The sequence below is a fragment of the Poromitra crassiceps genome (assembly GCF_964638095.1).
Source record: "Poromitra crassiceps genome assembly, chromosome: 21".
Lineage (NCBI taxonomy): Eukaryota > Metazoa > Chordata > Actinopteri > Beryciformes > Melamphaidae > Poromitra > Poromitra crassiceps.
Genome location: NC_139638.1, coordinates 23,287,229 through 23,304,728, shown reverse-complemented (window position 1 = coordinate 23,304,728; position 17,500 = coordinate 23,287,229). Strand labels below are relative to the sequence as shown.

General features: G+C 41.1%; 2 protein-coding genes across 3 annotated transcripts in view; both read right to left on the bottom strand.

Moving 5' to 3' along the window:
• ak1 (adenylate kinase 1) overlaps window positions 1-6,840 on the bottom strand; it is a 13,889-nt gene extending 7,049 nt beyond the window's left edge. The window contains exon 1 of the mRNA XM_083657521.1: window positions 6,751-6,840. The gene's annotated coding sequence lies outside the window, so the exon portion shown is untranslated. The remainder of the gene's footprint in view (window positions 1-6,750) is intronic.
• Window positions 6,841-7,753: 913 nt separating this feature from the next.
• Window positions 7,754-17,500, bottom strand: part of gpsm1b (G protein signaling modulator 1b) — a 43,837-nt gene continuing 34,090 nt past the window's right edge. The window contains exons 12-14 of one of the 2 annotated variants that reach the window (XM_083657467.1): window positions 13,865-13,991; window positions 12,747-12,952; window positions 7,754-9,661 (exon numbers count right to left, since the gene is read on the bottom strand). In XM_083657467.1, coding sequence (XP_083513593.1) covers window positions 9,461-9,661; window positions 12,747-12,952; window positions 13,865-13,991 — 534 coding nt within the window. In that variant the 3' untranslated portion in view covers window positions 7,754-9,460. The remainder of the gene's footprint in view (window positions 9,662-12,746; window positions 12,953-13,864; window positions 13,992-17,500) is intronic. The other variant, XM_083657468.1, reaches the window with a different exon arrangement.

The window sequence follows — 17,500 nt, the reverse complement described above, 5'->3', positions numbered from 1 at the left end:
CAAATAAAGCAATCTGAATAAATCAGTGTGTTTGAGAGAGTGAACCTGGAACCTGGTGAAGCCCTTCATGGGCAAAACATTGTATTTAATAGCTAGGGGTGATTTCCTTTCCTTACTTTGAGTTCTTTGATCCGGCACAATATTTTCTTTTCTTTTCCAAGAACTGTGGGAATGTGCATAATACTACCTCTTCTCATGTTTGAGAAGGGACCTTTACTAACTCTCAGCTGGTGATCTCTGTGTTAAAGTATAACTGAGGCCAGTCTAAATGTGCGTCTACATAGGTGGGCCTCTAACAAGAGAAGGCTAAAACACTTTTGAAGCACTCGCACAGAAGGCTGGCACCTTCTTACATCTCTGATCTTTTAACCAAGGCACAGATCCGGGCCTTTTCGTATTTCCACAGAGAAGGTTGAAAACAAAAAGGGTGATCGTGCTTTCTCCATTATGGCCCCTCAGACTGTGGAGTAGCCTGCCTGCGGAGATTAGGAAAGCCATTTCAGTGTCTTCCTTTATTAAATCACCTTTAAAAACTCATTTCGCCGTCTGACTTTTGGAATAAAAGAGTTTTCGCCCCAGTAGGAGTTTTAGATTGATGTACAGAATTAATTCTCAATCGCAATCGTCGTTTACGCCATCCTTCTGGGCTCCCTTTCATGCTCCTCACTTATCACTCTTATGTTTCAGACACATTCATCTTTCCATGCACTTATGCATAGCGCCATTTTTTTCCCCCTGCGATTTTGGAGAGGTCATGAGGGATGATTCTTCACTGAGAAGGCTGTTTCCCTGTCTTGTGGCGGCAGATCCGTTACAATCACGGTTTATTTCAAAACATGTTCAATTTTCGCAAACGCGCAGATTGGGCCTGACTCTTGTCGTGCGATACGGGCAGTGATACACATCGAATGAGATGAGGCTGGCAAAGGACAATAGAAGCACTAAACAAAGGTGCGGTGATTTACACAGCTCTGTGTCTCGCACTCCAGCCTGGGGAGCGTGTCAGAAGAGAAGACAACTGAACAAATGAAAGTCTCTGGATATCTATACAAAGGAGATTGGAGTTGACAAAAAGAAAAACATAAAAAGTGATTTAAAAAAGTAATAACTGTGGTGTTGCCTACTGTGATTAATTAGGCTATCTTCTCTATCCTGTATAAACAACTTCATTGAATAACCTTCAGTGCTTTTTATGTATGTTACACGTATTAATTCTGCAAGAAATATGGCTTTGGCAGACCTGCCTATTGATTATTTGAATTAGCCTATAATCAGGATCCAATCTGTCTTTGTTGCAATATTTTATGAACCTACTTGGAATAAAACTGAATAATTAGTTTGCACAGAAATCTACATCGCCTTATAGCATAATGGTGTTATCACCTTGAATTTTTTTGTCAAGTTTTGTCACCAGCTAGTGTGCAAGAAAACTGCGAGAAAACGACTTAAGTATTTTAAGTACAAGTACTGTTGATATAACTATCTTGTTACAAATTACAAAATACACTAAAGTAATGAGTAATTATAAGTAGGTAATTCAATCTTTGAAATAATATATTTGAAATACTGCCCATCTCCGGGGTCACTCAGTTTCCCACATGGCTCAGGCATGTTCAGATGGACCTGGCACCAGCGCTCCCTCATCAAGGATAGATTAACTGGAGAGGAGGTAACAGAGCCACCAATAACTCATGTCCCCCCAAAAAAGAAGGACTACACCTAATGATGATTCAGTATGATCTCAGTAACACCTGGATTGTTGGTTATAGATCATTACACACATCAGAAGCACATCATAATCAAAACTGCTTAAGAGAAGTGCTTAAGAATATGTCATAATACACTAATGCATCATGAATCTGGCATGGGCATGCTATGAGACTGTTATCTATCTATCTATCTATCTATCTATCTATCTATCTGTCTGTCTGTCTGTCTGTCTGTCTGTCTGTCTGTCTGACTGACTGACTGACTGACTGACTGTCTGTCTGTCTGTCTGTCTGTCTATCTATAAATCTGGCAATGTGGACTCTGTCTGTTTGTTTCTTTCAGCCGGCCACAGCTATGACGTTTTACGTGCGATCAGGCTGAAACTTTCAGGAAGTATAAAGAACACCCGTGCGGGTGACCTGACGGAGCCAGATTTTTTGATTAGAGCAGATTAATTGCCCTAATTGCCCTAAGGCTGAGGTTATAGTTCAGTGATGATGTCATCAGTGATGTCATCACACAGAAAGGCCCTTTTTGATGACGCCACCTGGGCCGTAGGCACTGAGGAGATGGGAATGGGGACACCCCCCCCTGCCTCGGTGCCCACAGCATCCCAGGCGGGAATTGAACCCAGGACCTTGCTGTGAGGCGACAGTGCTACCCACTGTGCCACCGTGCCACTTAGCAAATATATTTTGTGACTGAATAAATATCATGAAAGTACAACAGGGAAAATGTAAGTAAACATGACTGAACCTCACTCATGCTTCTCTTGTGCTTGTGTGCGGAATATTGCTCAGCACCTCACCACGCCATATGAATTACAATAGTTTAGAAAATGTAATAGTGTATTACAATGTATTATGATTCTACTGACTATATAATGATTTGTTCATCATTTGTTCATGATTAACAAATGTTAGCCCACTATTGACAGATTTGTGGAATATCAAATATGTTAATGACTTACAAGTGAATCATAATATCAATTAATTACTTATTAATCATTAACGAATTGTTTATGATCATGTAATACATTTACCAAGTTTGTGTACAGTGCTGTGGGTAGGGATGCACCGATCCACTTTTTTCACTTCCGATCCGATTCCGATACCTGAATTTGGATATCTGCCGATACTGATATTATGCCGATACCAATATTTTTCTTGAATATACAGTATAGGCAAAGATTTGGCCAATTAAAGTTTTTTTTTTAAATATACCTTGCAAAAAGCAGACAAAATTAAGAAAATATACAAGGCAAAGAAGGATACTATTATACATTATTACACAAATTACGGCCAGCTGTGTGCTGGAATTGCAAAAAAAAAAAAAAAAAAAAATCCAATTCCGATCCGATCCGATCCGTGAATTAGTGCCATATCGGCACCCGATACCGATATTGGATCGGATCGGCCCCATCCCTAGCTGTGGGCAGACTACAATCATCCTCGTCACTAGGCTACCATAATTCTCCTCAAGCTAAAAGCTCAAGCTGACTTCCTGCCAGACAGCATTTCTCAGACTTCACTCTCAACCACAGTATTGTGTTGACCTTTTGACCTTGCTTTTCAGACGTGTCCTTCAGATGGAGAGCAGGTCTTTGGTGGTGTTGTCAGTGCAGAAGCAGCATGTGGAAGTAGGCTGGAGGCCAGTTCACTTTCTACATACACGAGGAAACCACTTCCACCACTTCAACTTCTGACTGAATTGAGGAAGTCATCTGTTGTCTTTCTTCCGACATTAGCCTTTTTCACTCCCCATCCAATTCACCCGTGTTGTGTCTGAAATGCAGGAAGTAACACAGGCGCAAGCAAAACAGTAACAAGGGGCTTACGATGTGGTTGATCTCAGAGCAAAAACTATGAAAAAGGTCTTGAATTAGATATATATAATTCTCTCTCTCTCTCTCTCTCTGCTCACCGGGGACTTTAAGTTCCCTGGTGGTGGTACATGATTAAATGCGACAGGGGAGAGGGTTGATTGCTCGGGTTACTTGCTGTCTCCTAACTGGGGTGTTAAGTATCCTGGCAGGAACCACCAGGGGGGGTCAGAAAGGACATGTGTGCAGGACATGACATGTGTTCATGCACAGATCACAAAAATGCTGAAGATGTAGCCTATATATGCTCAAATTTGACTTTATTAAGATAATAGCGGATTTCTTTTTCTTTTTTAGGAATATAAGTTTTCAGAATAGTTTGTGCACTCTATGTTGATAGGCTGCTATGATATCCATGATATGGTATTTCTTGTTGTTGGGTGATCCCATACACCACGTTTCAAGAGATACAGTACAAGACTGTGAAAGTGATAGAATGCATTTCAAACAAATACGTTTTAAACAATCAAATTGAACCAAGTTGAATATGGTCATGTGACAATGTGTCTGTGTTTCCTCACGGGGCATATTTTGGCTATCCAAACAAAACAGTTGGTATGTGCCAGACTGATAAGAATATCTCGAGGGTAGGCTATTAGAAAGGTGACAAAGTCGTTTCATTGTAGCTGAAGTACAAGCAGACATAAATATGTGAACGACAGAGAAGGTGAGAAATATCTACAGAGAAATGGACCCTATGACATTTGGGTGGCAAATACATGTGCTTTCTAAAGTTCTACATGTATGTATGTCAATTACTTGTTACTGATGTTTGCGCTTCCAAAGAGCCACCATGAAAATAAGCCGGCGTATTCGCCAAACTTGTCACCTGATTGTAATTGAGTACATCTCCTTGTGCTCTAATCGTCTCCACACTGGCGTTCAGGGTCCTTCTCAGGTGGCAGGTTTGATGTTCAGGGCAGTTAACCCCGTGCTCTTTGTAAAGGTCATGTGGAGGCGTGTCACTGAGTCAGCACCGAGCGAGCCTGTTTGGGAATCCCACCCGGGCCTATTATGGCGCCGACGTCAGGCTCTCCTGCCTCTTTGGCATGCCAACCATGTTCTGGTTCTACAGTGCAACACCACCTTAACAGCTGGACCTACTATTATAACATATATATTACTGACTACGTGCATTATGTTGTAATGACACCTTGAGATGTATGTGAAGCTGTCAGAGCAATAAATGGCACATAATACTGTGTGGAATGATGCAATGGGAACTTAGGCCATGTTCACACTACAGGCAAATCCGATTTGCTGATAAAGTCATTAATCATCATTATCTTGATTGGTTTCCCAAATCTGATTTGGGAGTGTGTCTGCGCACTGCCACAAATCAGATTTTCAAGTCGGATCTGTGTGTCCAGACCTAAACAGCCTATCTGCATGGGTTGCTATGGTAACGACGTGGGCATCAGTAAATAAGCATTTGATGACGAGTTGCGAGTGACGTTCAAATCAGATTTGGTGGATCTGCGCGTCCGCACTGAAGACACATCAGTCGAAAGCACATTTGAAGCAGATTGGAAACTACCTCCATATGTGTGGTTTGGGACAAGTGACACAAATCAGACTTGGAGCGTCCAGACTCATAAAACCAATCTGGATAAAGTCATTAATAGGTCACTAAAGTTCACAAATCGGATTTGGCCTCCTAGTCTGAACATGGCCTAGAAATATTGGTTTCTCTGACGTGTTATGCGAGATGTGGCGAGATGTTTGAATTGACACGTCATCATTTTGTGGACCAACCCCTGTGAATGTCATGGGAGGATTTAGCCTACATGATTTAATCCATATCTTATAATGCACAAATATTTTACAGCTACATAAATAAAGCAGTGCCATGCAATGAAGAGTGCTGTTTGAATAGTATGAGGGAACGTGGTATTTTGGCACTAAAGTGGGAGACAAGTTCAACCCCATGTTCACAAATCTATGCATTTACATGTAGCTCACCTGTTGCGAAGGGTGGGAAAAGATATCAGTTGCTTTGTAACCATATCCCCATATTGCAATATAGCGATATTTGATTTCGCCACAATCCTCCAGCCCACCCTCACCGCTTCTCCCCCCTATCCCACGTCGAGACTTATAACAGTTTTTCAAACATGCCGTCCAGCTATAAAAAGACCCCCAACTGTCAAAGTCTGCAGCTGTTCTGTCTGGGATATCATATCCTTCTCAAAACGCACGCGGGGATGGAGCTTTCACTGGTTCACACTAAAGCCAATGGAGGTGAATACACAGTGTGTGTGTAGCCATAAGCACACGATACATTTACACACAACACATTACGTGATACTACATTGTTACAACTGCAGCCTCCTCGGTCACTACTACTGGCTTGCACGTTTACTGACTGTCACTGGCCCTTTAAGGGAGAACAGGAGACCTCTTTGACGTCAGTGCAGGGTTCCATGTTTGTGAAGGGATGCAGAGACAGAGATGCGTGATTAGTGTGACTATTCTTTCATTGAATGTGTAGTAGGACTTCCTGGTGATTGTGTGCTTTAAGCTGCAGACGTTGCTTCTCTGATCTACTCACACAGGAATCAATAGCAGTCAGCACCCCAAACCAACTGCTACTATGGGAAATAGAAGCATGGCAGTGACGTTTAAACACCAATGCAACCTGTGCTGCTGAAAATGTCTCTCTCAATGGATCTGGAGCAATTAAGAGGCAGATGAGCGTGTTTGCACATTATTATATTGGAGCAAATGCAAGAGCAAATAATATTATGTATTTCTCACAGGGCACGAATAAGACTCAATTATATAATTGGTTATAATTGATGTTTTAAATATAGAAATTCTCTGATCCAATTAATCTCTTAGTTGTTATGAATGACACTTAAAACGACACATATCTCAGTCCCCATCGTTAGGCTGTGTCAGGATCTGCTATATATACAGTACAGAAATGTCAGCTGCCAACATCCATCCAAAACAGTGTGGCTCAAGCAACCCAATGCCTCTCAATTTACTATTCTACTCCGCTTCTCCTACTTTACTACTGTCACATCAGAGCAAACAGCCCAGCCCACACTGCACACTCTCTCTCTCTCTGAGATATTTTTCCACTCCTCCTGACATAATTCTATCCATTTCCTGCCTGTCCTTCCTGTACGAACGCTTTTGTCCTCTGTACTGACCTCTCTTCGCTGGTGCAGATCTAGAATCCCAGTGCAAGCTGAGGCTGCTGTCCCTGGATCCCTGTGCGTCTGAGCAATCGTCCGCTGCACGGCAGCCCTCCCTCCCCCATGCTAAGCCTTTATATAGCTCGGCTCGGGCTGCGCGAGCTGCACTGCATTCTGGGTAAGAGGGGAGCAAGATACAGGGAGGGAGAGGAAGAGAGAGAGAGAGAGGGAGGAAGAGGCAGTGGGGAAGAGGCAGAACAGAGGGCTGTGGGAGTATGCATGCATGCATGCAGCACTGTGTTCATTCGGGTCATTAGGTGACAAAAGGCATGTTGTTAGACTAAGGTGTTCTTTAGACTTGACATTTTGGGCTTCACTTACAAGTTGGGAGTTGTCTTGTATTTGATGAGGAAGAATGTGTGTTGGGTGTGTTGCTACTCAGGGAGAGACCATGTCAGTGAGGAGGTATGTTGAAAAGGGGTCAATTATCAGCTGTTACAGTAGATGGTATGGCCCAGCAAAAGAAAAATGTTGACTAGGAAATATTTTGTCCTTGCATGGGAGTAGGACTCATTTTCATAGTAGTGGTTTTAAGTGCAACATAAAGGAGAATGTCCCATGTGTGGATGAAAGAAAAAGGAAAACGGAATAAATAGCATTGCCTTTCAATGCATTTCTTTTTATATTGTTGCTCAATCTTGGTTATGCAAATGTTTGCTTATAGTCTCCTTTGCGCTTTGTTCCACCAAAGATTACAGATCAACCTTCTTGGCCAATCCACTGATTTTTCCTCTTCTGATAATACCCATGTATTTAAGTATTCCTCATGTACTTAGTATTCCTCACGTCATTTTCCTACGCTTGAAAAGAGGGCTCATTGTCTGCATCTAATATTGGTTTAATAAAAAAATCAACCCTATTAATTGATCTCACCATGTCTTTCCATTTAGCAGCGTAGCCAAAACTAAGTGACAGAAGAGCCAAATTAAACATCTGAAACATTTTATTAAAAGCATGGGGGACATCTTCACGTCCTCAAATGGAACATAAATACAAAAAATATATATGTACATTATCGTGGCATTGACAACTAGAAGCGTACCAAATAGTTCTACGTTGATCCATGAGGGACAGAAGAAATATTGAAAGATATATTAATTTGACGTCCCGATGAGTTGTTTATCAGACAAAGTGAGATGAATCACACACACCGTGTATTTGGTTCAAGACCCAGTCAGTCAGGTTCAGGATATGTCCAGGTCCGGAACTCGACATCTGTTGAGTTCGTATAACCCTTCGCTAGCCAGCTGGATTCTCGCGAGATCTTGAGATCTCACGCGATAAATGTGTTTTGTGAAAACAAAAGTGACAACAAAACCATTCATCTGGCAGCGTCAGGTTAGAGTTCATAACCTTTGAGGTACAAAAAAAGAGGTAGGGCCTATAATATGCACTACTTCGGAATGAGAGTGAGGACAAACATTTTAGTACCATTGCACAGATCGTCTGTATGGCTGTTTCCATGGAAGCCAAATTTTAAATTTCTTTCTTCAGTTGGTCAGATAACAATAAATGGCACCAATTGTTTTGGATGATACACTGTCCTTTACAAAATTATAAAATGGTACAGTTAGCAAAAGCTTGTCACTGAAATAAGAGAAAAGTGCTCAAAATCATCATACTTACTGAGCATAATATTATTACAACCTTGTCATTCGAAATACTCAAAAAAATAAGGAACGTCTTTTATCCTCAATGTCAAATGGACATCATTCTATCAAGAGTGTTAGTACAAAGTTTTGACCACAGGGAGGCAGTGCATCAGCAGAGTGAAACATCATCTACAAGTTAGAATGAGCTTGGTTTAACATTGGCATCAGACTTCAAGATTTGAGGCATCCATCTGCCCTGTTTCTAAACTGAACGGACACTCGTCTGTTACCACTTACCAGTTGTTCAGACGTTGGTGGAGCTTAATTTGTCAATTAGATTTAGAAAAACTCTAAATCTATGAAATAAACAGCTCTTTGAAAGGTTTTGTTCGATAATCGAATAGACTAACAGACATTTTCCACAAAGATAATTGGGGCTGCCAACAATATGGCGAATCTGTTGATTTAACTGACAATGTAAAATGATGTACCTTTGTCTAAGTAAGGAAACAATGATCAAAGGTGAATGTTATCAGTCAATTGATTGTTAGAAATGACTGAAGCTATACGTCGAACACTGGATTCCATTCAACTATCTATGGCTACTGATAGCATCCCTAATACTGCTTACACAAATAACACCAGCACTTCACATTCATCCTTCGTGTTTGATGTCCATCATCTGCTTCTGAACAACACACCTTATTGGTAATACAATCTGAGTCTGAAAATAATAATAATAATAATAATAATAATAATAATAATGCTGATTAAGGCATTAGATGGGGTAAATATCTATTGTTTGTGTTTATCATGTTAGCATTCCAATTTTTCAACACCCTACCTTAGATCTTCTTTCCCACCTGATCTAGCTTAAAATCTGCTCATTTTGCTATTGCATGTACAGGCATCTAAAAAATGAATACATTGACCGACATTTGACCGACCTATTGCACATGAGATTTGTCTTGTCATTAAAAACTGAGTTAAATCACCCCTTCAATGTTGGCTCATCCTTCATTCATTTCTCCCGGTTTTATGGTATGTTCTGCAGCAGCGTTGTTCTCCGAGTCCTAGCTGGAATCTCCACTGGGGGGCTCTGTATCAGGGGAGGGCGGGCTGTCCTGGTCATCTGTGGGCAGGTGGACACGCTGCTCGTCCATGCGCTTGGCCTGCACCCTCTGGATGAGACTGAAGAAATCCTCGTCAGGCACCGTGGGGGCATGGGGGCCTGCCTCTGGTGGGGAGCACCGCTGATCATCTATCCTGGAGGACTGCAGCCAGAAAGAAGAACAAATTGAGAAATATAGCAAAATGTTTGGCAAAGCAAAAATACAGTGAAATCCCACACTGGACATTATGCTACTTTGGAAGTTTTGGAATGAGTCGGAAGTAGCAAATTGCCACCATGCTGGTTCGTAAGGGGAAAAGGCTATGGGATTTTAGAATGGGGATTTCGGTTAAATGCATGAAATAAGGTCTGTGCTTAAAAGTTTATGGGAGTGGAAATTTGTGTTCAGCAGGATTCATCTTCACAAACGAGGAACACTTTTATGACTTTTGAAGGGTAAATGCGTTTTTTTAAAGGCGATTTTCAGAAAACACTTCAAAAGTCATCAAAGTTGTCCTCGTTTGTGAAGATGATCCTGCTGAACACAAATTTCCACTCCCACAAACTTTTAAGCACAGACCTTATTTCATGCATTTAACCGAAAGCCCCAAAATCCTATTGCCTTTCCCCCTTACGAACCAGCATGGCGGCGATTTCTGGGTAAGCCAGTAAAACAACAATAATAATAATAATATTAAAATGCAGCTCAAAGTGCTTTACAGAAGAAATGATTTAAAAGCAAAAAGGACAGATATTCACAATCTGAATTAGATAAGTATTCAAGAGAAAAGTGGTGCTTTAGAATGCGTTTTTCTTTTGGATGATTGAATGAGAAGGATGGTTCTCCTCATCTGGAAGCAGTGGTGGTCCTCCTGGCATTTTGATACCCTAGGCTCTGTGAGCAGTGGTGGTCCTCCTGGCATTTTGATACCCTAGGCAAGATCATGAGGGGTTGGGACATAATGTAACACTATTTATTTTGCAAAAAAAGCCAATTCGCAGTTATTTCATCTATATACTTGGGTAGCAATGCATGTGCTTGTTTGTGTAGCGCTGACCAAGGAGAATAAGAGATGTTGCAGTGTTGTTGAGGGGCCACTGAGCCAACTATAGACTGTAAGGTCAGGGGCGCCTGGTCACTGGTCATGGCAGCTTATTTGAGGGCGTGTTTCTAAGACCAGTGGAAATAATCTGACTCTGCTCCTTCTAAGGATCCTTCATGAGCTCATTTAAATTGATTGGTCTTTTTGAGTTGTGATCATCTTTGTAGAGGTAATACTCAATACTAAAAATAATTGAGGGAGTTCACTGTCCGTAAAGTCGTAGCGCTATGCGTATTTTTGAGGCCGTCAAACAGAGTATCAAGAACTAATGCCACTTGATTCAATGTTTCCTTAGATTCTTAGTGCATTTTGCTTGCGCTTTTTTTTATTCACTTTATAATATTTTTTATTTTTCGCTATGCTTTTTGTTTTTTTCTATTTTATGTAAAGCACTTTGAATCGCCTCTGTGTATGAAATATGCAATATGAATAAACTTGCCTTGCCTCTGTGGGGAGATGGTGGGGTCAGATTAGAAACAATTGATTTGCTCTAGCTAGCTTATCACAAGTTGCTGTATTTATAGTAGTATTATTATTCCACTGCATAAAATCTGCATTGCTTATAAAGGTATTATAGCAGCGGATACAGAATAAATTGAAGTAAGAGTCCTTGAGTCAGAGATCCGGCTTTACTTGAATATTTAATACGCTTTAAGGTCTCATGAGAGGAGGAGAATGCCACTTGCACAATGGGCATGGAATACATTTTCTTCTAATAGAAAGAGATTGTCACAGTGTTTTATAAGATGCAATGACGCATATACTGAGATGAATCTAGTATGTCCAACATGTTGTTATGATCTAATAGCCAATGACTAAGCTTTCCCCCTCTAAATGGTGCCGTACACATCCACTACAAATTCTCATTTAGCCTACTAACTTTTCCATCTGCATTAAAAAACCATTTCCTGCAAAACTATCTGTTGTTCCATGGCATTTAACCCGATTTGTATACAGTACGTGCAGATCATTACTTTCAAAAAACATACAGTAGCCTATACTCTCATGTAGTTCTATCATTTATTATAACTAAAGCTACCAAAAATGTAGGACATATGGTGGCTAACCTATGTAACCTGTGCTAGCATTGCTAACAAATAATAGCAGGACGATTTCATATCAATACAAGCTCTAATGTAAAAGCTTCCGGCATATTATAATTAGTGATTGCCCCAGGGGGCAAGTTATAAATAACTTGAACCTTCTCTTTAAACATGGCAAAGGTTTTCCCAGCCACTTACATTGCTGCCTGCTGCTATATTTAGGGGGTCCAAGCATGTAATGCTGGAACCCTATTATATTAGCTGGAATTATTCTCCTTCTGCTCCGTTTTCATCTGCTAAAAGTTTCTACAGCTCATACCCCTGTTCACCTTATGTTCCAACACAGGGGTCAGACAGTGACTTCCTAATTGTGTTGCCACTTCCTGTGACAGCACAGTACTAGTGAGCAGGTAAAACAGACGGTGTTTTGAACAGGAAGTCATAACACAACGGCGTCAAGTGGGCGGGGCTACACAAGGTGAATAGCAACCATATTTGGCAGTTGGGTTTCCTAGGCTCCCACCGCTCGGCGGTTGGGGCGGGGGTCAATTGGTGGCGCTATAACAAACAACTTTATATTTGCCCTGTGATTACTGTAGGTTGTGTACTGATTATTATGGGCTGTCCTATGATTGCTATGAGCGAGGTATTATTATGGGATTTACTGGTTGCTATAGTATAGGCTGCTTAATGATTATTATGGCTTGCAGAAACTTAGCTACCACTTTCTATCAACTGGATGTAGCAAATGTCATGAGATGTGATAGACATGCTGAGTGTACAGGTAAAAATATACATCCAAAATGTGTTAGATGTGAGACTATACTCCTATAATTTCTAGTCTTCGTTAGGCCTATAAGCCTACGTACTGTAGCCATTGCTTACAGCAGGGTCTCCATTCAAGTTTATAAATGTTAACTATGAGATAAGTGTTTCAAGTTGCCGTCGTCGTCTTCTTCTTCTTCTAAATGCCATCTTCAGTCATATTGGTGTATGGTGCTTGGACTCCTAAGAATTGCTGCTTGCGACTATATTCTCTGTAAGAATCTAATGAGAAGATTAGACCTTTGAGGATCTATTGTTTGTAAGATTGTGGCCCCACCTGGCACTTGATGAGCATATTGAAGAAGTCGTCGCTGGGTTCCTGGTGATCAGCCTCACCCACCAGATGGCCCAGGTTGTTCTGGGTAATCCTCAGGCCTGGCAGGTTGCCAACGTTAACCCGTTGGTCGTCAAGACGGCGACTCTGAGAGCTCGCAATCAAGTCAAACAGCGCCTCCGTCTGGGGAGAAGTGGTGGATGCAGGGTCTAGGAGAAAGAAGTCACATTTATTTTGCAAATGTATTTTGACGCAGTCAGTTTTCTCAGAGACTATACAGCAGCTTTCCAAGAAATCAACCTCAGATATACCATAATACAAAACATCTGATTCTGTTGAAAGTCACACGTCAACACTCATCAACAGCAGCCTGTGCAACTTCTTCTGAAAAACAAACAAAAACAGAAGTGGATATCTCTTGTGGAGTGAGTGGAGTTCAGATGTTCTTAAAGCAGTCTTCTACTATCTTCGACTACTGACATCTAGAGCCCGACCGACACTGGATTTTGGAGGCCGATGCCGATACCGATATTAGGAAGTAAAAAAATTCCGATATCGATATATCGGCCGATATTCTTATACTATATAATACACCATTATATTACACAATTCTCTTGCAATGATCCCTCAAATATCAGACACTTGACAAAGATATGACTTGACATGACTTGAGATATGTAATGTAGGGAGGATATTTTACAGCTTATCAATAAACTTTATTGTCCAAAATGACATCAATGCAATGAAACAGTAAACTGAACTGGGAATTTAACAATTATAAATAACTAGAAATACAAAAACACAAATAGAACAAATATAAAATATAACTTGAGTTAAGAAAAAAGATCAGATATATACGACATGCTGTCTATGACTTAAAAAATAAAAAATAAAAAAATATCGGCATATCGGCCAACATATCGGCTGATACCGATATATCGATTATCGGCCAATATCGGCCGATAATATCGGTGGACCGATATATCGGTCAGGCTCTACTGAAATCAACCTGTGAATAGTGCATGGTTCCCTATCACTATTTAAGGCACGAATGTCAACTAAACATCCATCCAACCAACCCATCATCTCATTTAGATTGGATTGCATGGAGTTAGCAGCACCTTCTCCGTTGTCTCCATTCTGTGGCTCGTCGAGATCGCAGCGCTGGTCGTCCATGCGGCTGCTCTGGAATTTGCTAAGGAGGTCAAAGAAGCAGTCTTCATCGGAGGAGGGGTCACGGCCTAGCTGCTGAGACAAAAATGAAAAATCAGCACACGACTCTCCTTCTCGTTCGGCCAACACCTCCAACACAAACAGACCCAGACTGACCCACTTGTCGCGTGAAATCCGGTTTGTGCCTCTTTGTTAAGTTGCTGAATGAAGATATTTAACTCATTGAGTGCCAATGACGACAGTTGTCGTCAATTCGAATACTGACGTAGAGTGCCAAAGACGACGATTGTCGTCAATTGCGTTTTTTGACGGTGGGACGTGGATCAATGCCCGATACATCTCCTGTACAAATATTGTAGCTATTGGAGGTCTATAACCTATTTTACCGACCCAGTAGGTGGCGACAGTGCTCTCCAGATTACAGAAAGGTCCGGAAAACAGGAGGAAAAAGCCGTGATCAAAGAGAAACCGATGCATGCTGCAGCCAGAGCCATATAGATTGCTCTGTCTGCAGCTGAGGTTGTCTGCGAACCGCAGTCAATCCGCGCACACAACTGAGCTCCTCTGCCTCTGTCTGTCTGTATAGTTTCTTCACACGATTAGCCGCCAGAAAGGCAGCACCCGACGCCGAAGGGCCAAACCTTTCCCTGCAGTCCGGGTTGGCATTTCCTTGTCGCGCTGGGAGCCGCCCGGCGCACACAAACGGAGCGCTCCGAAAATAGACTGGGTGCGTGAGGCTGTGTGTTAGTGTGGGGAGGAGTTTGCAGCTGAGGGGGGGAGAGGGGGGTGGGGCACGCAGGCACCACACAACTTCCCCCACGTCACTACATCATAAAATATTATCTTCAGACTCAGTGAATGTGCTTGAAATGCTGCATTTCACAAAAGGCGGAATAACTCCGCTTCTAATTTGAAAAGTGTCTTTTTGCTCAAAACAGCCTATCTTCTCCGGCTCATAACTAAAGAACGGAAAATGGGATCAATAAACTTTTTTTTGCAGATGATAGAAGAGAGTCTCCTCGTTCTTTGTACGTGTTCGGTGTTTACATAGTAATATCACACAATATTCTGTGGGCCTCGAGAAATCACTGAAAACGCTCTGAAACTCTGGCACTGGGAGCGTCCGTTCTCCAAAAGTGGCTGGCACTCAATGAGTTAATAGCATCATATGATACTTCAGAACATCTATTGGGTGTTGAGCCTGATCTTTGTATTTGTCATATCTATTTTCAGGTTTTATCTTAACTGAAGATTTCTATACCGATTACTTAAATAGTTAAGCTGACTGCATTGGGTCAAGTTCATGAAAGAGAACGTGGTTCATTGAGATGTACTGGACAAGATGAATATGTTGAACTGGTCCTAGAGCCAGCAAACGTGATCTGCAAATGAATGCCATTATGAGGGGCATAATGAGGTTTTTCAAGATTGCCAAGTTGTGGTGGAGAAAACGTAATCTGACCAACTCTCGTGGGATGGCCTTCCTGATGAGAGGATACCTTGGCCTAGATACTCAAGGTGGTACAATATTCATCTCACACAAATATAACGTAGTATAAAATTAAATAACCCATTTTTAATTCAAGTAACGGCCCACATGGTGCTGACCTATAAAGCAGGGGTTTTTCAAAGTGGGAGGCGGGCCTCCCCAAGGGGGCTCCAAGCAGTTTTAAGGGAGGCCCAGTGAATGGAAGTGGAAAAAAATATTACATTAGTTATTACATGAGTTATCAAAAGGTGATCACATAGACTGTTTTACCCTCTTTACCAAAGTCAGAAACAAATAAATGCCTTCAGACAGACGTTCTTTATGTATTTTGGTGTAGCCTGCAGTATGTCAAACAGCAACATCAGGCCATATTGGCTCAATTACCATGCACTGCATTTTGGGGCACCCGGTTTATGCATGTTGATCAGGGATATATGATAGAATGCTCAGTGTTTCATATTTGCTAGCAGTTTTGGATTTTATTATTATGATTATAATAATAATAATTATGTTTCAGTTAGTTGTCAGTTGAATAGTTGGTCATCAGGCCAGTGGACACTACCAGATTTGTGGATAATTGATTTTGTTTGTTTGTTTTCTTAGGTTTATTGGGTAATATCCAGTTATATGATAAAAGTAACAGTTCAAGTATTGTGAACATTTAACATAGTCATGAATTTTCTTCTTCTTGATCAGAGTTTTCAAAGGGTGTGCCACAGCATTTTGAGGCCTCCAAAGGATTTTACTTATAGTCTTAGCTTCAGAAAGTAGCCTATGTGCTGTATAAAGCTGAACAGTCACGTGACGTCTCTTGCACCGGTAGTGAGTTTCCCATTAATTTTCTTCATAGACATTTAGAAAAATCCTTATATAACGAGTTTTAAGGCTGGAACCAAGTCAACCCGTGACCTACTGAATCGTGACCGACCATACTTGGAGCAAAAACAAAAATAAAGAAAAAATTGGGGGGAAATTGAAAATGAGATTTTATTCCCCTTGCTTGTTATTTTTTGTCTTCTTAAAAGGAGAACTAATCAATGTGGATTTATCTTGCACATGATCTGGACCAGTGATGTCATTCATGCACAAATGACATCACTGGTCCACAACTGAACTCAAATCAACTTTCAATAAATGTCAAACGACTATGTAAATGAATGGCTGCAAAACTGTTTACACAGTTTTTGGACATGTGTGAGACCTTGTGCAAAATAAATAAGCATTGCTTATTTTGCCCCAAGTTGCCCCCAAGTTCTCCTTTAAACATTTCAGTCAACTCAGTTAATATTCTGTTCATAATCAAAATAAGATGAGTTAGGAATCTTTAGATTGTTGTCGATAGATAGCACAAAATAAAACCAATGCCATCAGGTTACATCCTGCACCATTCGCAGAGCACAATCCACAGGACATCTCTCTCCAACCTCAGGAGAAATCAACAGAATTCACTAAAGCTGCACGATGGGACACCTACACATCACCGACAACATCCCAATGCAGGGTAATGGAAGACAGGGCAATCAAAGCAGCCAGAGGAGGCGCCACAGATCGATAAGAGGCTGATGCCGTCTCTTAGTATAAACCAGATTCCCCTCCCCCTACCTTAACATCACCACCCCCCCAGTAATAATATGCCCGTTGTTATTCACTCTGATCATTATCACTATGTGCAACCAGAACAGAACAACAACAACATACAGCACATTTAACACTGTCTACTCCTGGATATCTGATGAGCTAAATAACATTGCCTATAGCATGATTGCGAAGTAGGTCAGCAAAGTCAGTTGACTTTCGTCCGTTCCGGTCTCTGGGAACTTCTTTTTTCTCTCCATATTTTTGCAACTGTCACACAAAAACTTCAGTTTCATGGCGTTGTCATAAAAGCTCTTTAATTGACATAAAATCTGCCTGGACTACCTGACAAACTGAGTAAAACAGAGACATGTAGGTAAAAAAAAAAAAGGAATATATAGATAATAACCTCCAGTATTCTTCCTATGTGGTATTGTCACTCAAAGAATAAGCAAATGATCTTACCACAGGCACCTCGTCTTCCTCTCTCTGTCCAACTCTATGTCTCATTTCTGCCTGA